Genomic DNA, 21,587 nt, shown 5'->3' on the forward strand with positions numbered 1-21,587 from the left:
GAGTATCCACACTTCCTGCACAGTATGACAGCCTACATGGGCTTCCTAGCATGCAAGAGAAACATCTGTCATCATGATTTGTGATTGGTTTGGCTGCAGAAATGAAAGACCCACCGTTAGACTTGTGGAAACAAGGACTGCCCACCACCTCAAATCATTTCAACAAAGATCTAGTACCAAAAGCAAATTCATGAACACAGGATGCCCGGTAGTTGCTGATACCTCATAGTCCAATGCAACACCTATAACCTCAAGTGTGTAACCCACACAATAAAACTGTTGCTGCCAACAAGCACAGAAGCTGCAGCAAAATCTGTGCCTGGACCCTTCATTGTGTCCTCATTAAAGTAGGCTAACAATCATGACTTCCAGACCCCTCTCCAATTGGAAGAATGATCAACAATGGAGACTGACCAACTCCTCACCAGTAAAGTCCTTACTCTGAGCTGGAAACAGAAAGATTGCTTCCAATTTACAATCACCCCATAAGGAGATGTTTCTGTGGCAACATCCAATGGCTAGACCACCTCTAGAAAGTTCCTGGACTGATCAGCAAGAAGCCAGTAATCTAGACAAGGTAACACCAACAGCTCCTTCTCTTGCAAGACTTCATCTGGTATGGTCAACACCTTAATGAAAGTTCTGAAGGCTGATGAAGGCCCAAATAGAAAAAAAAATTTAGAAGAGGAAGTTATACTTTACCCAGAGTGAATGAGTAGACTCTCATGTTAGGACCCTAAATACTGTTGACCAAAAGGCATCCATTAGATCTGCTCACACTATCTATGCACCCTGTGAAAACAAGGGTGTTATAACCCCAAGCAGAATGCCCTCTGAAGTTAACATTAACTGATATGCTACTTTAAACTGATGAGGTCCAAAATGGGATGAAAATAGTCCACTCCCACCACCACAACCACCACAAAACCAGTCATCCCTCCACCACCACTAGGGACAGCAACTATGTCCCCTTCAGCAGAAATCTGGGCTTGTTCTGAGAGCTTCAGTGAAATGTGCTGATATATCACAGCAGCCTTTCTGAAGGAGGGCTCCGAGATCCAGAATGCTGTCAAGGTTAAACTCCAAGCCTTGGTAAGTACAGTTGTGTAAGACCTTACCATAACAATAGATGTCCTACTTTTCACTGTTGTAGTATCCTGCCACGGGTAAACCTTCAGCCAGAATACCAAAACCTTAGCACCTTCCAGGCTTCTCACAGGTCACAAAGTGAAGAGCTCTCAATAGCAGCCATCTCTGTAAAGTTGACTACAACTGTTCCTGCCTTTGATCTTGAGCAAGAAGACTACTGGCACCTGTGATAGCTTCCAAGGCTGCGCAATTCTCAAGGTAATACACACAATGCAGATACAGGCCTTGGCTCAGTCTAAATGACCACATGGACACTTACTATGCCTAGGTATGTTAATACAGGACACAAATAATAACAAGGATTAAGATCTAAACTGTGTGAACCACAAAAAAAGTAATAGGTTTGGTGGACCATATCTCTCGCAATTATCAACAAAATGTGCAACACTATGCATGATGCATGTACAACATGTGACGAGCCTCCAGCAGACTTGAAAAAGAAAGCAAAAAGCACAGAGAAATCAAAGTACAGAAATACATATTGTATGGCCTACAAACCATCATTAACAATTACAAACACATGATTTAAAATGTCACTGGGCACTGCACAAAACTAGCTTCTTCCTATCATATAAAGGATTCCTTAGAATTAAAACATGTGACATACCTCAATTTGTAACAGCCGAGAGGTATGTGGGCACTGAACACATTTACGCAGCCACTGCTTCATGCTATGCAGTGTGCAATCTGAGCATGCAGTCATCACCAAATTCAGGATTTTGATTAAAAAAAAGTCAATTCCACTTGAGGTAATACTCAACCTAGGCACCATCGAGGACAGTTCTTTACATCAGATCATCTTCTTTTCTCATTTAGATGGATGGTGCAATGATATACTACTGTACACGGGGCAGTCTGAATGCATGTGCAAGAATGTCTGTTATTCTCTTTTACTTGTTGAAATATTATATCACAAAACATGAATAAAACTTGTAAAAAATAAATAAAGCACGAAGACCAGTATTCTTCAGATTATGAAGAAGTCAGATGGCTTTACGCCGACGAAAGCGCTCATATTAAAGTGTAGTCTGTTCCTCTGAGCTGGTCTTCGTGCTTTATTTATTTTTTACAGGTATTATACCATATCATCAAGCGCATCAAATCCTGCACACAAACAAGAGAGTTCAACATAAAATGCCAAGAATGGGACTTAATACTAAGAAAAACAAGTAATCTCCGTGGTATCCCCGAAGTCTCAAAACAACCCACTAAAGTGTAGTGGGTCTAAAAACAAAACAGTGTAAGAAACTTCTCTGTGTGGAAGATTTTCAGTCCATATATTTCTAGTTAATCACTGTATATTAATCAGATCAGACAATAGTAGTAGAAGTAGCGAACGTAAACTCGTCAAGTCAAAAAGTAATAATAGAAAATATATAATTCTACAGTATTACTAAGTATTCGAAAGTAATCCAAGAAAGGCAGGCAGTCTGTTTCCAGTCGAAAATCCTTTAAGTACACAGACAAGCGATCCAAGTAAAACAAAAATAGAGTAATCATTCCCTCACAAGCTTTCTAAATATATATATATACTTTTTATCAGGCATGGGAGTGGTTTACTGTGCTGTAAAACAAAGTGTTATTGGTACACATGTTAAATTCACATCCCTTCCCCCATCAGTGTGACATTCGAGCTGGCCCTGCCCTACCTAGTAGCTGTCATAATAATATATAGCCCTAATGTACTTTAATGGTACATCTTATTTAACCAAATTATTAAGTCTGTGATTTTATACAAGGCAATATACTACATGGCTGGAAATATATCAACCTTAGTTCATTTTGCGATAAAAAATTATATATAAATATATACATAGACATTTTGCATGTAAAAATCTGTTTTTATTTTCATAACCTATAGTTAAAGATCGCTTTCGTCCTTCTAGACTTCTTCAGGACTGTGTACAAGAACCCTAAAAACCTATATAATTGTATAATTAGTATTGTTATTACCATCATTTTGAATAAAGTGGAAAAAAGAGAACCAGAAAAAAGTAAAAAAAATATATGTATGATGATGGAAACAAAATATACACTTAAATGTCAAATTATTTAAAATGGTATTTAAAACCAATTTGTAGAAAAAAATAAAATAAAATACACTTAGTCATGTAAACAATGTGGCAATTTTCTAAGTTCCAGTGCACTTTTAATTGAACAGTAGTAGTTTAGTCCAGGCTTTCTAAAAGAGTTCAGCTTTAATTGCCATACGAGTTCCTGTTTCTCCAGAATATTCGGGATGTCTCCTTCAAGATCACCCATGTCTATGCGATCCAGGATCTGGAACTTAAAACCTGTGCGTCTTTTATGAAGAGAAAGGTGTTTGGCTAGTGCATTATTTTTACATCCAGAGCGGATTTCTGACAGATGACATGAAATCCTTCGCTTGAGTTTATTTACAGTCTTGCCCACATAGAATGCATCACATTCATTGCACTGTGCCCTGTAAATTACTTTTTTAGTGTTACAGTCACCCCCTGCACTGTTTTTAATGATCTTCTTTAAATAAGGGCAATAAAAACTATCACCTTGCTGTATAAATATACAAAATGTACAATTAGTTTTACATCTTTTAGTGCTTTTCTCACATGGTCTAGGTTTAAATTCAACAAAACTTCTAATATTCCTGGCCTTCCTATAAACAAATGATGGGGCTTCACCTAAGGTGTTAATCAGAAAAGGGTTTCCTGTGACAATGTCCCAGTTTTCTTCAGTAATATTTTTGATACTGTGATAATCCAAAGTGTATGTCAGGATGCAGCTATTTTTGCATTTGTTATTCTCTGTGGGATTACTTAACATTTTTCTACTGGGGAGGTTGAGTGAAGGTGCTTCAGTCCTTTTCAGTTCTATAATGGGTTCCAGGATGTTTTTTAACATCTGACTTTCATAGCCTCTCACTAGAAAATCATTCTCTAAGTTGTTCAGGTTTCTCAAAAATGGTTCCATCTCTGTGGTGATTCGAGCCAATAGCCTTGGGATTTCACTACATTATACTTGTTTTTTGTAGGATGTAGACTTTTACTGTGGAGTAATAAGTTAACCCTTGTTGGTTTTCTGAATAGATCAGTGGTGATTCTGTTATTGTTGATGTCCTTGGAAATCTGCATATCTAAGAAAGTGGTTGAAGTACTGCTATGGGAAGAGGTAAACTTCAGGAAGGGGGTTGTTTGATTGAGGTAAGTGATAAAATCTCCAAGCTGCAAGGTGTCACCCTTCCCACACAATAAAGACATTGTCAATAAAACGTAAATAGCATGTGATATGCTGCATGTAGTCTGTGTTGTTTAACACAAAGTCCTCCTCCCATTTGCCCAGGGCTATGTTAGCTATGCTGGGAGCCATGGCAGCCCCCATTGCTATACCAGTTTTTTGTTTGTAGTGTTTGCCATTGAAAGTAAAGAAATTGAAGTCCAGTACAAGATTAATGAGCTTGCTTAACTTTTGCAGTTGTGCCTGTGTACCCTGATTATGTTTCTTAAAAGACTCCATAGCCGCTGTTATACAGTAATTGTGAGGGAGCACTGTGTACAAGGATTCCACATCAATAGTTACCAAAATACTGTCAGCTTCCACTGTAATGTTTTTTATTTTCTTCAAAAAATCCATTGAATCTCTTATGTATGACTTATTCTTTTCTGCTAGAGGTTTCAGCAAGTAATCAAGGTAAATGGCTGTGGCTCCAGTAAGGGAACCTCCACTTGCTACCACCGGTCTATAAGGTGGGTCTTATCTGTTCTTGTGTGGCTTTGGTATTCCAAAAAAGTAAGGTAAAAGTGGGCATGGGCTCCATAAATAATTATAAAGATTTTCAGTGAAGTTTTTCTTCCCATAATGTGGTGAGGTTAGTGTTCCATAAATCATATGCTCTTTATATGTCATCCATGGTAAATAACTCATAAAATCTGTTATCCTCCAGCATGTTCTCTATCTTTTGGTTGTAGCTAGTGGTATCAGTCACAAGTATACCTCCTCCCTTGTCTGCCTTCATTACACGCCTGGATTTATCATTGCCTAGCTCAAGCAATGCTTTTCTTTCTCCCTGTGTTAAGTTATAAAGTTTTTTCTTTGGAGGTTTTTTAAGCAGTTTCCTGATATCCATCTCACATTTCACTTCGAAAGCAGCTAGTGTTTGATGTAGTGGTGGACAATAGCTGCTAGGCCTTTTTATAGTTTCATCAATAGGCTTATTTTCAGTGTCATTACTTTTGCCATGAAACTGTACCCTTAAGTTGAGCTTCCTCACAAACATTTTAAGGTCTATCAGTACTTGAGCAACCTCACTCCTGCAGCTTGGTACAAAAGTAAGTCCTTTGGACAACACACTTTATTCCTCTTCAGTCAGTGCTTTAAGAGTGGTTCCAGATAAGTGGAGCACTTGTTATTGTGGTGCCTGTTGTTGTTGTTAATGTACCTGTTATTGTGGCTGTTTCCTCTGTCTGAGCCTGGGACCTGGGTTGTAGTCGAGGTTCCAGTCGGGATTGCCCAGGTATTGTATTTCCCTCACCCCTGTCTACTGTTTTGTTTTCCTGTCTCCCTGGGAGTTTGTGGATAGAGTACAAGATCTCTGGAATTCCTCCTCTGCTTTCTGGAATCTCGGTGGGTTGTAGTAGTATTCCTCGCTGTGGTTGTGGTATGGGGGGACGTGGTAAGAGGGACAAGCTCTGGGGCTCTGGTGGTGGTCGTCGTTCTTGTTCTGGTACTGGTGCTGGCTTTGGTATTGGTGTGGTGGTTGATGTCTGTGCTGTCGATATTGGTCTTCCTGAAGAAACTGGTCTCTGTGATGGTGTTGCTACTCCTGGTAGCTGGATTGTCTGTGGTCCCGGTTGTCCTGGTAGTCCTGTAATTCGTCCTGTAGAACTCTCTGTCGGTTCTGGTTGCCGCTGCAGCTTATGTTCCTGTCCTGATCATTCTGTGATGTCAAAGGCTTCTGCAGAGTGTTGATAGCCAGAGCCAGCTCCCAGCATAGCTAAAATAGCCCTGGGCAAATGGGAGGAGGACTTTGTGTTAAACAACACAGACTACATGCAGCATATCACATGCTATTTACATTTTATTGACAATGTCTTTATTGTGTGGGAAGGTGACACCTTGCAGCTTGGAGATTTTATCACTTACCACAATCAAACAACACCCTTCCTGAAGTTTACCTCTTCCTGTACTTCAACCACTTTCTTAGATATGCAGATTTCCAAGGACATCAACAATAACAGAATCACCAATGATCTATTCAGAAAACCAACAAGGGTTAACTTATTACTCCACAGTAAAAGTCTACATCCTACAAAAAACAAGTATAATGTAGTGAAATCCCAAGGCTATAGATTAGCTCGAATCACCACAGAGATGGAACCATTTTTGAGAAACCTGAACAACTTAGAGAATGATTTTCTAGTGAGAGGCTATGAAAGTTAGATGTTAAAAAACATCCTGGAACCCATTATAGAACTGAAAAGGACTGAAGCACCTTCACTCAACCTCCCCAGTAGAAAAATGTTAAGTAATCCCACACAGAATAACAAATGCAAAAATAGCTGCATCCTGACATACACTTTGGATTATCACAGTATCAAAAATATTATTGAAGAAAACTGGGACATTGTCACAGGAAACCTTTTTCTGATTAACATCTTAGGTGAAGCCCCATCATTTGTTTATAGGAAGGCCAGGAATATTAGAAGTTTTGTTGAATTTAAACCTAGACCATGTGAGAAAAGCACTAAAAGATGTGAAACTAATTGTACATTTTGTATATTTATACAGCAAGGTGATAGTTTTTATTGCCCTTATTTAAAGAAGATCATTAAACCAGTGCAGGGGGTGACTAACACTAAAAAAGTAATTTACACGGCACAGTGCAATGAATGTGATGCATTCTATGTGGGCAAGACTATAAATAAACTCAAGCAAAGGATTTCATGTCATCTGTCAGAAATCTGCTCTGGATGTAAAAATAATGCACTAGCCAAACACCTTTCTCTTCATAAAAGACACACAGGTTTTAAGTTCCAGATCCTGGATCGCATAGACATGGGTGATCTTGAAGGAGACATCCTGAATATTCTGGAGAAACAGGAACTCATATGGCAATTAAAGCTGAACTCTTTTAGAAAGCCTGGACTAAACTACTACTGTTCAATTAAAAGTGCACTGGAACTTAGAAAATTGCCACACTGTTTACATGACTAAGTGTATTTTATTTTATTTTTTCCTACAAATTGGTTTTAAATACCATTTTAAATCATTTGACATTTAAGTTTATATTTTGTTTCCATCATCATACATATATTTTTTTACTGTTTTCTGGTTGTCTTTTTTCCACTTTATTCAAAATGATGGTAATAACAATACTAACTAATTATACAATTATATAGGTTTTTAGGGTTCTTGTACACAGACCTGAAGAAGTCTAGAAGGACGAAAGCGATCTTTAACTATAGGTTATGAAAATAGAAACTGATTTTTACATGCAAAATGTATATGTATATATTTATATATAATTTTTTATCGCAAAATGAACTAAGGTTGATATATTTCCAGCCATGTAGTATATTGCCTTGCATAAAATCACAGACTTAATAATTTGGTTAAATAAGATGTACCATTAAAGTACATTAGGGCTATATATTATTATGACAGCTACTAGGTAGGGCAGGACCAGCTCGAATGTCACACTGATGGGGGAAGGGATGTGAATTTAACATGTGTACCAATAACACTGTTTTACAGCACAGTAAACCACTTCCATGCCTGATAAAAAGTATATATATATTTAGAAAGCTTGTGAGGAAATGATTACTCTATTTTTATTTTACTTGGATCGCTTGTCTGTGTACTTAAAGGATTTTCGACTGGAAACAGACTGCCTGCCTTTCTTGGATTACTTTCAAATACTTAGTAATACTGTAGAATTATATATTTTCTATTATTACTTTTTGACTTGACGAGTTTACGTTCGCTACTTCTACTACTATTGTCTGATCTGATTAATATACAGTGATTAACTAGAAATATATGGACTGAAAATCTTCCACACAGAGAAGTTTCTTAAACTGTTTTGGACTTAATACTAAGAATACATGTACACACATCCAATGCCTTTAAAAAAAAAGAGAGACTTATAATTCTGCAAACTATCCAGCAATCAATGAAAGAATATTAATCTCCTATTCTTACCCGGATACGGTTTGAACCCAACTCTAGCATCTCCAACTCCAGCAGATGACCTACGTTTTCGATCTTTGTTATCTTATTGTTCACCAAAAACAGCTTCCTTAACTTGGTCAGATTCGTCAGGCCCTCAAGCTTACGGATTGCATTGAATGAAAGGTCCAAGATTCTGGTTTAAATAAAATCATTAAGAAAATTAGAACAGCTCAGATGAGCAATGACTTACTGTGAACAGGGGTACCATCGAAGGTCAATGCAAGTAATTTCATACCTAACAGCACTCAGTTGTTACGCATATATACATCTGTAACTCACTAGGAAGGACTTCAACTTCTAAATTATACTAGCTAAAATTATGCACTGGGAATTTCAACTGCATGATTTCTTACTTCAACAGAATTAACACACAGCACAGGCATAATGTATACATAGCATATTGTGGCCCCTACAATGTGCAGCTCTGTGGCTCACACACAGTGTGGGGACTGCATATCAAAAGTAATACATTGCTAGCACTGCAACTCTGGGATTTATGCATACTAAGAAAAATGAACCCACTTTACAATCTGACTTGCAAACGGTGTACACTGCAGAGAAGCACAAAACTGCATCCTATATGGTTATTACTCTACTATTCAGGGTCCTAATGCAAAAAAAAGACAAGTACAGTGCAGCTTATAAAAAGTAAGGAAATCATACTACAAAAAAGTGTTTCCACATACTAAAAAAAAAAAAACTGAATACTGAACCAAAACTATGGAGACTTTGTACAAGGCAGGAGCTGACTGTACTATTACAGCCTGTGTGCAGCACAAGAAAGACAGTACTTTTATGTATATAAAGGAAGGGGCAGCCAACCTATACATATATAAAAACAATACTTGCAGCATAAGTACTATAAAAGCAAACAAACAGCAGCAATGTAGACCCTATCCCACGATAATGCAAAGTACAACACTTATTTTACATACATGTCAGCACTCACAGCACTTGTGTTTACATCATAAGTTCCAAATTTACTTGATAAAGAAAAAGTTGAATGGCATCCACAGGATTGCTGGATTGGATACACTTTTTGTTTTCCCAATGTATGGTTTATAACCATCAGAAAAATGATCCACCATTTACTGACCTAAGAATATGGCGGCTATCACTTACCCATTCAGTTCCAAAAGTCAGCTATACAGGTAAATAATGTGCCTACACATTAACTAGTTCAAATATGCCTATATTTATGGGGATATGAACAGATGAAAAGTTAGGTGTATGGATTAAAATGGATTCTGCTGTGGCAGCTAAATATATTTGGGGAAGAGAGCATGCAGAAGATTTTTTAATAAAGTAGCGGAATGGAAATTAATGGCCACGGACAATAAGAGACAGGAAATGAAAATGTTTTAGTCCCTTTGGTCCTGTTCTTATGATAGGTATACTTTTATTAGCCAAAAAAAGTTGGGGATGACAGTTACTTATCTTTAATAAAATTCCTTAATAATTAAGGGACATTAACACTGATCTAGTTTTTCAAGCAAGCTAACAGCTTTATTTATACTCCAACAATGCGGTTGACTGACTAGGTAAAAGTACTTCAGAGTTTATTAACTGGTGGTGGTGCAGGTGACTGGCTTGTTTAATAGGTTATCAAATGAGTTCATTGTGATGGGATTTAACAGATTAAATTTATAATTTCCTCATTCACCCATACTTAAGGCATCCTTAACAACTGGTACTGGGGTTGTATATTAAATTGACTAATTAAACTGGAAGATGGTTATGCTGCCACAGTCAAGCAAGCAGTGGGCGAAGGGCCTTGTGGAGTCAGGCTACTTAGTACCTTTACCTCTTAAAGTGGTGTATACACATGCTCATTTTAGTACATGTTTACCAATATTAAAGCAGGTCTTTCAAATTCTACACCTAGATGAACATCTTAAAGGGAAATACAACTTAAACACATCTGTAAGGCATGCTTAAAGACTGCACTTTCAATTGAGAGAATGTCTTGTGCGCTAAAACAGATCAAACAAGCTTTCACTAAATGGCTTCGCCAGATTATGGAAACAAGTGCATCATGCCTACAAGAACTGCCTAAAACAACAAATATGACATAAAAATGATACAAGAATGAATTTAGAACCTACTTAAATGTAAACATTTTAAAATCACTTGAGTGATGCAAGTTAATCTTTTCTATCGTGAAGCATGTGAGTAAACAATCAGTACCAGAAATTAGTCCAATCTTTAAAACTTGTGGTCCAGCCTCCTTCGTAGGAGCATATGTCGTTAAGTCTGGGGGCTCAGCAGTGTCCTCTTAGTCAGATTTGCCACTCAGTTTCTAATGTCATTTGGATTCATCAACTACAGAACAGTATCTTCTACAAACACTGTTAGTTTTTATGGACTGCCATAAAGATGACATCCCTGAATTTGCAAATCCCTCATCTTCCTGTCACTGTTTTAGATAAAGGCTCCAGGTATACAAAAAATAAAGGGGAAAGGGGACATCCTTGCTTGGTCCCTCTATTTAAATTAGAGTCAACAGAAAAGACTCCTTCACACTTTTATGTTTGCCTCTGATCAGTCATAGTCATCTTTTTAACTCTGTTATACTATTTGGGAATGCAAATAAGTGCCATGCTCGTGAATTCCCAGCAAACCCTATTGGATTTACATCTAAACTAATCAATAATAATGAAGTTTTAACATTCCAAATCTATCTAAATCATCACTGTTCTATTACTGTTTACAAACATTTCAATAGCATCTTCATAGCTAGTATAGAGAAATGTTTTGAAATCGTGAATGGAATTGAAAATACTCTATCTGATGCAAGGTCTTGCTGCGTCCTAGCCCTCCTTCAGTACCACTACTGTTTTCTCCCATGACACAGGTGCTCCTCCACCCTCAAAATATTAAATGGTGTCTTCCAAAGTTTCTACAGCCTCTGTCCTTCAGAACTTCCATCCATTCCTGGAGATTTCTATGTTGCTTGATTATACACAAGTTGTATTTCACATTCAAGGTTTCCAAAAAATGTTTACAGTTGTGACCCTTTCTTATTTCTCCCACTCCTCGCCTCTATATGAACGTTCAGAACAAGGCAGAAATCTCCATTATCTCTCCAGGATTCCTACTGAACCTTCTTGTTATAAGGTCCTAGAGTTTTGTCACATCTTATTCCACTTTCTGTGCTATGTATTTCTGTTCTTTCAGATTACCATCAAAAACAACTGTTTAACAACTATTTTGTTAAACTCTTGCACACTGTCCAGATGCTCTCATTTTCCTGTTGTCACTCTGCAACTGTTCCTCCTCTTGAACTGTAACAGTACCCTTCCTCTGCAACACTTAACTTTTGCCAGTCCTTCCAAATAATTTTAATTACTTTTCTCCACATCTCACTCTCTCTTAATTCTACTATATTTTTAAATCCATCTTCATCTTATTCCATTCATGAGATAGCCCAGCAGCAGTAGTTTCCACCTGCCTTAAGAACTCCCCACTTTACTCATTACCCATTCCTTAAATTTCTCTTTTTAATAAACATATATGGAAATACCAATGCCTTTCGATTATTTTATATTACCTCTTATTAGTATATGGTCAGACATTACTGGATGGGTCTCAGCACTTTTATACAAACACATTTGGTATATTTTTGAGAATTCTTCTTTAGTTTCTCTATCAAAACTGGTGAACTGATGCTTTCTTACCTTATCAGTTGCTTTGTGAGGAGGTGCCTTCCTTGATGGAAGATCACAACTCTGTATTTTTCTCAGCAGTCCCTAGTATCTCAGTACTGGTGTACCATGTGACATCACATGCAGTGCACAAGTACTCTTATCCCTTATGACCACCACTTAACCCCCAATCACTAGTGAGCACAATTTCTGCAATTCAAGACACAAGTATTATACATACACTACTATATACCTGAATTAAATAGAAATCCTACAAGAAGCTACGTGGAAAAGCTGTCCATGAGCAGAGTACCTGTGACCATCAAGAAGCTCAGCTCATATAGGAAAAATGCATCTCTTATGTCTAATATCAGGTACCATTCTTTGATGGGTCACACAAATTGGTTGTATACCACACAGTAACTGCACCAGTGTGGAAGAATTAGGGTTTGGAAGGTCAAATCCTGAACTAAATATGTACCAAAGGAACCTCAACTCCTGGAGACACAGTCAAGACAATGAAGCTTGGTGAAGGTATACAATCATGACAAAGTAGACGTGGTGCAGATGTCTGCAAATGCAATTCTAGAAACAAGCACTAGAAACAGCTATATCTTTAGTGGATTGGCCTTTGACAACAGTATTTTGAAATGGACAGCTACACCAGAATATTGCTGGTGCCAACTGCCGAGGACATACATACCCTCATCACCTACCAAAATGGAGGATGGACGCAAGCTCAAACAGTAAGAGCATTACAAATGGGAAATGAGAGGGCAAGTTCTACAACAGAAATACCTCCATGAGAAAGTAGTGTTGTCTGCCTGCCATTTTCTGCTTAGAATCTAGTAAAGACCTAGGGCTGTACGTTCCCATGTTTGCCAATCACCACTCTGAGTACTTTCAACCACTAGTACTATGGCAGCATTTTGCATTGTACTCTGCTCTCTGGCACTACAGCCAACACTGGTGTAGATTTTGCTTCATTGTATGGTGTAGTCACACATACTGAAAGCTTTGGTGCTTTAGACTTGAACATAAACTCTTCCATGATGCTAGGATCAAGACTCAAACCATGTGAGCTGCAGAGATGAACTGATGATGGGTATTGCTGTCCCTCTATGGTGTCAGATGTCACAACATGCGTTGAAATAAGGGGAGCAAGCCATAAAAGCACAACAACTTTGGAGAACAAATGATAAGTCTGATCTGAAGACTATGACCTCAATTTCAGACCCATCAAACAGGACTCCTAATGTTAATCAAGGTGTTCTTCATACTGGAAAAAAAAAATTAGGTTACCTTCTACAGGGTCAGTACAAATTATGGACATATGAAATAAGGAAAACCTTTTCAGAATGCTAAGACAGAAGTAGTTCTGAATTGGTTTATATGACTTGCATGTGGCTATATTACTTGTCAGTGAGCCAGAAATAAGGATAAAGTGCTTCAGGTATTCAGGAATACTCCTCTTCCTTCTCTAATGGAAGAGAAGGAACATCTTAGGGGGACTCATTTTCACACCTCAAGGCTGAAAGTAATACCTAAAGCAGAAGGATCTGTAGGGAAGCTATGTCAGGAACAAATGTTTAATATGTTGCTCTACAACAGCAAATAATTGATATTTGCTCTCTGCTAGTTCCCTTAAAGAATGAAATAAATCCATGAATCTCCATTCCCATGTAATGACCTCTGTGGTGAAAAATAGGTAGTGTTCACTGAAAATGGGTCTCCAAACAGACAAACCAAATGTAACATTACTTTGTGAAACTGGACTGTAGCTATACATGTGTCATAAAGGTATGTCAGGAAACCAGTCTCTTCTTCAATGGACACTCCTATAGTTAATTCCTCCTATACAAAGAAGGGACAAAACCTTACATGACTCTTAAGGATTCACAGGAGTTGCTTTTAAGTAAGGATTCCATACGATTCAATGGTCATATGGTACCCAGATTCATAAATGACTCAAGAGCATAAAACCAAACTAAACCATCTCATAATCAATGCAAATGGGGGGAAAGTTAAAGGTGAACCGCACCTGCAGACTGAAAACATGTATATTTCATCAAGTCTTGATGTCTCCTACATTGTAACATTACTTTTGGACTCTAAAAAAAAAAAAAAAAAAATTATATAATTATTTTAAATGCATTTCCAGAGTCTGCCTATGTTGGGTCCAGCATCTTGATTTTTTTTTGTCTGCCTCTAGGTATCCCACAATGCAGTGTTTGACTTTAAAATATTCCGTCATATCCCCTAAAGCTCCTGTCAATGCATTGACTTTATATGCATTTTCATGTATACCCTGCTTTCTTTTAGTCAGTCAGGTCTAATTACCACTTCCTGCTTTTCAATGACTACTTAAAAGACAAACAGTGATAACCACACAGAACAGTATTCTCAGCACATGAACTTTGTCTCCTGCTGTGAGCTACCAATCACACCAGCAAACAGCTCAGACTCACCACTTTGATAGATATGAAGGGGATGCATTTAGAGGAGGGGAGATGAGTTTAAGGACTACAAATCAGGCATAACAAAAGAATGAAAACTGGCCACTTTAGAAAGAAATAGTAGTAACAGCCACTGAGCTTAGGGGCTATGGCATAATATTTTAAAGCCAAACACTGCAAAGTGGGATACCTAGAATAAAAAATCAATATGCCGGACCCCATGTGGGCAGACTCTGGAATTACATTAAAAAAAAAAAAAAAAAAAAACATGAGTCTGGAAGTGGTGTTAAAATGTAGGAAACATCAAGACACGATGAAATAAACATGTTTTTTCAGCCTGTGGGTGCAGTTCTCCTTTAAGCAACATCAAACTGCACAAACCAAAATCTCCGGTTTCAGCTAGCAAACATCATGAGTATGGTAGCTCTACCAAAAGACTTCTGCCTCACAGCTCAGAGTTTACAGTTCATTTATGACCTCTGTTCATAGTCTGTGTTGAGTATGCATGCTTTCCTCGCGTACGGGTTAGTTTTCTCCAGAGATACCCGCTTCCTCCAACCTATCAAAAACATACTACCTAAGTGGCTATAACTACGGCTAACCTCATTCACTTCAAAAGTCTAGTTAAGAGCCACCTGAGTAATAACTGGCTTTATCCATGCTCTAGCCTTGGATAAGTCTTATTCTTCCTGTCCATTAGTTTCCAAATCCACAGTCCTTCCACTTTATGTCCAGCATATGTAGTTATACTCATTTTCTAATAACCTCCTCTCCCACCTCCCCCCTCACAATTAACTAGCCATAAATTTACCTTTCCCATATTATCGTCCTACCAATACCAATATTACTCTCTTCTCTTTCCCTCATCCTACTTAGCATACTTTACATTTTCCACACACACACACAGACACACATCCGCACTCTATTTCTAGAAAAAACTAACTAAAAAAACTCTTTCTCACTCTTCCTTCTCCAACTTTTCCCAACACCATACTTTCTCTTAACCTTTGTTCTCCTCGCACTTCTGCTATACATATCCCTCACATTATTCTATAATACCTAGGTTCTCATCACCCCTTTTTCCTCCTCCGCAACTCCTCTCCTCTCATCCCCGTCCTACATGACATAACATATAAAATAATCATACTATTACAATTGCATCCTTTTAACCAATCCCTAGTATAGTTTCTATCTGAATCATCATCTTTTCCTTTTGGCTTTTCCAGTTAGAGGTCGCCACAGTGGAACAACGATCTGTAGAACAATTGGCAGGGGAATTTTACGATGTTGAGCCACCAGCCCAGTGCCCAACCTTCCACAGAAGGCACACACACACACACACACACACACACACACACACACACACACACACACACACACACACACCTACGGCCAATTTAGAGTGCCCAAATCACCTTCACCATGTCTTTGGGATGTGGCAGGAAACCGGAGGACCTGGAGAAACCCACTTGACTGCAGGGAAGACATGCAGACCCGCACAGAAGGCACCCCAAATGATAATCGAACCAGAGAACCTCTTGCTGTGAGGCAGCAATGCTAACCGCTGCACCACTGCAGCCATCCATTTTCTATCCGAATCATAATATTTGCAAAGTCCAATTGTCTTGTGAATTGAATATCTTCTTCTCATATTCGCCTTATGTCCGTTTTTAATCTGCAGTATTGCTACGTACTTTTACATGTATAGCTGTCTACCCTGTCCATCAATGTGAAATTTTTGATACTAAAATCCTTATGTATGTGTTCTATTGTGCTAGACTGCTATGAACATCTGGATGTATAAATATCTGCTATCAATCAATGTGAATTCATGGTATATACATTATGTCCTATTCTAAGGTGTACAAGTCAATGTAATTAAGTCAGAACTAACAACCTGAACAACAAGGACCCTGCCCAAACCCCCTTCAGTCTCTACAGTTGAGCTGTACTTTCTCAGTAAAGGGAGCATGAAAGTATGTGTCTAAACTATCACGGCCAGTATAGCCTATAACTTATTATTAGATCCAGGTAGCTATAAAGCGCTAACCAGGAAAACCAGCAGCTTTACTCCCTCCCCACTCTGTAACCAATCTAATCTACTTTTTCCACCATTTAAAGACACTCGGAACCACTACTCCTTTTCTTGCATTAGGAACCTAAACTCCCTCCTTTTTTATCCTGCTTACAATAAATTAATTTGGGCCACCAGGTGGCAGACTTGTCCCTTCCAGGCCTTGAAACCTTCTCCTGACCTGTACTACACCTTTGCTATACACTGTTTATCCACAGACTTGCTATTAAACTGTCACCCATAACATCCATTTATTTTTATGGTTAGCTCTCACACACCCTCCAAATAGCTCTATTATCTACTCTTAACTTTATACCAGTATTTAGGGTTACCTACCTACTGTAAATCGCTGCTTCAACTGATTCCGCTCCCCTACCCCCATTTCCCACCCACCTCTACTACTCCTACGCTTATACATCCTCACCGCACCCTCTTCCTCTCAAATCCAATCACAATAGTCATATTGTTAACATTCTACATACACCTCTCTCTAATCACCCCTTGTATAACTCCTCCCCTTTAAAGAACACCAATAAGCTTATTAGTCACTATGCAAACACGACCTTTCCAAATCCAACTAAAGCTCCTAATCATTGTCTTTCCCCTACTTTCTCTAATGGCAGCCTACCTGCTAACCTCATATGAACAGTCAAAATATTTACAGCTGAGCTTCCCTAAAGCACAAACAAGTACTATACCTCTAATTAACTCCCCAGAACACATAAATATAACATCTTTACCTAGCTATTTACCTGCTAAATATCACAGATTGACCCATATCAAATACAACTATCTAAAACCTAAAAGACCTCTTCACCATTACTTTAACCTCCACTATCCCTTAAACAAACTATTACACCTCTCCTTACCAGATAGGGAAATTCATCCTAACCCAGGACCAGGGCAAAAAACTAGCACAGAACCACAGATTCATGTTACCTGTACCCTAAATATCCCATTTAAATCTTCCAACTCACTCTATATAGCTCACCTCAATATTCGCAGCATAAATAACAAAACTGCCCATCTCCATGCTCTCCTGGATGTTCATTCCTTTGATATATTTAACAGAAACATGGCTAAAACCCACTACACAAGATACTGAAATTATTCCATCTGGGTACATCTTGAGACAAGACCGCAAAGTAAAAAAAGCAGGGGGTGTTGCTATCCTCTATAAAGAAGGGCTACAAATATCTATACTAGATCTTGGTTCCTCTTCTGAAAATAACGCAGAAATCATTAGCACCAAACTTCAACTTAATCCCCAGTAAATCCCTAAATATAATATGCAAAACAGTGTAAGAAACTTCTCTGTGTGGAAGATTTTCAGTCCATATATTTCTAATTAGTCACTGTATATTAATCAGATCAGACAACTGTAGTAGAAGTAGCGAACGTAAACTCGTCAAGTCAAAAAGTAATAATAGAAAATATATAATTCTACAGCATTACTAAGTATTCGAAAGTAATCCAAGCAAGGCAGGCAGTCTGTTTCTAGTCGAAAATCCTTTATTAAGTACACAGACAAGCGATCCAAGTAAAACAAAAATAGAGTAATAATTTCCTCACAAGCTTTCTAAATATATATATACTTTTTATCAGGCATGGGAGTGGTTTATTGTGCTGTAAAAATGTTATTGGTACACATGTTAAAGTCACATCCCTTCCCCCATCAGTGTGACATTCGAGTTGGTCCTGCCCTACCTAGTAGCTGTCATAATAATATATAGCCCTAATGTACTTTAATGGTACATCTTATTTAACCAAATTATTAAGTAGATTATTAAGTCTGTGATTTTGGCATGTATAAAATCACAGACTTAATAATCTACTTAATAATTTGGTTAAATAAGATGTACCATTAAAGTACATTAGCGCTATATATTATTATGACAGCTACTAGGTAGGGCAGGACCAACTCGAATGTCACACTGATGGGGGAAGGGATGTGAATTTAACATGTGTACCAATAACACTGTTTTACAGCACAATAAACCACTCCCATGCCTGATAAAAAGTATATATATATTTAGAAACCTTGTGAGGATATTATTACTCTATTTTTGTTTTACTTGGATCGCTTGTCTGTGTACTTAATAAAGGATTTTCAACTAGAAACAGACTGCCTGCCTTGCTTGGATTACTTTCGAATACTTAGTAATGCTGTAGAATTATATATTTTCTATTATTTTTTGACTTGACGAGTTTACGTTCGCTACTTCTACTACTATTGTCTGACCTGATTAATATACAGTGATTAACTAGAAATATATGGACTGAAAATCTTCCACACAGAGAAGTTTCTTACACTGTTTTGTTTTTAGACCCACTACACTTTAGTGGGTTGTTTTGAGACTTCGGGGATACCACGGAGATTACTTGTTTTAAATATAATATGTACCTACTTGCCCCCTGGTAACATCACTACCACTCTGGAAGGTATCCTTGCTGAGCTCTCCACAAAAATTCCCCAAGAGACAATAATTCTTGGAGACTTTAATATAGACTGGAAGGACTGCTCTACTGAATCACCAACCGTCCACATTAACCTTAATGGCTTCTCACAAACAATTAACTCCCCAACCAGAATTAATAAACCCAATAACAAAGAATCCATCCTAGACTGGATTCTAATGAATAATTACCAACAACTCTATAATGTAGGGACCCTCCCTGACGATGTAAGGGACCACTGTCTCACTTACATAATCAGGCAAAGGTCGAGCTCACACACCCCAACCATACATAAAACAATAAGAAGCAACAGAAACTTTAACCCCAATAACTTCCATGCTGAACTAAAAGAATGTGATTGGTCACCTATAAAATACCTCCCACTTGACAAAGCAACAAACTAATTTAACTCAAAATTCTTAACAATCCTTAATCACCATGCACCAAAGCATTCCATCAAAATTAAATCTAAACCTGCCCCATGGCTTACAAAGAAAACCAGGCAGACAATTCAACAGAGAACTAAAGTTTGGGCACTATGGAGAACAACTAAAATCCCCGTAGACCAACAATTCAAGCAAAAAAGAAATGAGACTAAGAAAGCTATACTCGAAGATAAAAAAACTTACTTCCACCTCCAACAGAACAACCACAAAAGTTCTGGGCTAGCATAAACAGACTACTTCAACCAGGCCACTCCGCAACACCACCCCCTATAGGATCAAATTCCGATAATCCAAAGCAAACTGCTAATGCTTTTAATACCTTCTTCACTGAGACCATCCAAACACTTGCTAATCAACTAACAGCCTATAGCTCTGCCCTTCCAACCAATACTACTAACTCTCTCCCAACTATAAACCTTCAACCTGTCCCAACTTTCCTCATCTGCAACCTCTTAAGTAAATTAAAACCTACTAACCCCTCAGCTGACCAGCTACCTGCTGAATACCTGCAAAAGGCAACCAAAGTCATAGCTTATCCTGTATCATTGCTGATAAATAGAACCATACAAGAAAGCACTATTCCCACCATCTGGAAAATCTCCTACATTATCCCCCTACACAAGGGTGGAAACTCCAGAGAATATTCTATCGTCCCATAGCACTACTTTCCCAATTAGCTAAAATAATGGAAAAGTGTATCCACAGACAGTTACTAGACCACCTACTCCAGAACAAAGTTACTAGACCACCTACTCCAGAACAATTTACTGGCCAAATCTCAACATGGTTTCAGGCCTTTCCACAGTACAACTGCACTCCTGTCCTTCACTGACAGCATCAATAAAAATCGTAATAACAATCTTCTCTCTTCAGCACTTTTCCTTGACCTTTCAAAAGCATTCAACATGGTCAACCACCACTTCTCAATATTCTAAAATCCTTCTCTCTGGACACAAAGACTATAAAATGGTTCCAGTCCTACCTTGATAATAGTCAGCAGGCAGTGCTATGGGACAACCTTTCATCCCATCTCCCAGTTACCCTAGGTGTTCCTCAGGGTTCTATATTGGGCCCCCTCCTTTTCTCAATATTTATCAATGAGCTCAACCTAGCTATTCCTTTAACTAACTGTGTACAATACGCAGATGATTCGACAATAATCTGCTCAGCTAAATCTCAATCCCAACTACAGACTAACTCAGACAATGTTCAATAAAACAGAAGATTAGGTTTCTACAACGCTACCTCCTCTTGAACCCCAAAAATAAAAACAAACTCCTCCTCTTCACTCCTACCTGTAAATCACTCCCAATGAACTTTTTAGTCTTATCCAATAATGGTACACTCATATCTCCCGATCCAACAACTAAACTTCTAGGGGTAACCATTGTTAACCTGAACTTTGAAACCCATATCAACAATACCATAAAAACTGTCAACAGGAAACTAGGCTCCCTCTATAGGATAAAACCATTTATCTCCCCACTAGCCAGAACCACTATTGCATATTCCCACCTTATCTCCACACTTCTCTATGCTTCTTCCATATATACTAACTTGTCAAAAAATAACCTTAACAAGCTAGCCAACACTTACAATAGCATTGCCAGATTTGCTACTGCTTCCTCCTTTACAACCCATCACTGACATAACCTGAAACAATTAGGCTAGTTAGAGCTTCTGAAACGGATTCACTTTAAACAACTCACCACTGCGCACAAAACCCTTTTCCAACCTACTAATACCCCAATACTTGCTAGTCTCATTACCCAATATAAGAAACTTTCAACTTTATGCTCATCTAATAAACTACTAGTATCAACATGTAAATCTAATAACATGGCAGGAGATGCTCTGTTCTCAAATGCAGTTGGAAAGTATTGGAACCAACTCCCCCATGAACTTACATCACTGTCTTCATTTACACTTTTTAAACACAATCTGAAACTATCTTAAAACTCATTGGTTATGTATGCGTACAAATCCAGACTGATCTCATACTATATCCCAAACACCCTCTCTTAAGACTAATTCCTGCTCGGTCTCTTTTTAGATCAAGGCCTATCCTTGGCAAAAACATATCTTATTCTAATAGAGAATTTAAAATACCTACTTAAATTCTTCTGCATATAATTCTAAAGCATCCTACCTAAGG

The 21,587-nt window shown here is 38.0% G+C and overlaps 1 protein-coding gene across 3 annotated transcripts in view; it reads right to left on the reverse strand.

The window, feature by feature from the left end:
- The window catches only part of PPP1R7 (protein phosphatase 1 regulatory subunit 7), a 917,460-nt gene that overhangs the window by 377,458 nt on the left and 518,415 nt on the right, over positions 1 to 21,587 (reverse strand). For all 3 annotated transcript variants that reach the window (XM_044070331.1, XM_044070333.1, XM_044070332.1), the window contains exon 6: positions 8,326 to 8,488. In XM_044070331.1, coding sequence (XP_043926266.1) covers positions 8,326 to 8,488 — 163 coding nt within the window. The remainder of the gene's footprint in view (positions 1 to 8,325; positions 8,489 to 21,587) is intronic.

Source organism: Protopterus annectens, chromosome 4.part1, assembly GCF_019279795.1.
Source record: "Protopterus annectens isolate FY-2018-M chromosome 4.part1, PAN1.0, whole genome shotgun sequence".
NCBI lineage: Eukaryota > Metazoa > Chordata > Ceratodontiformes > Protopteridae > Protopterus > Protopterus annectens.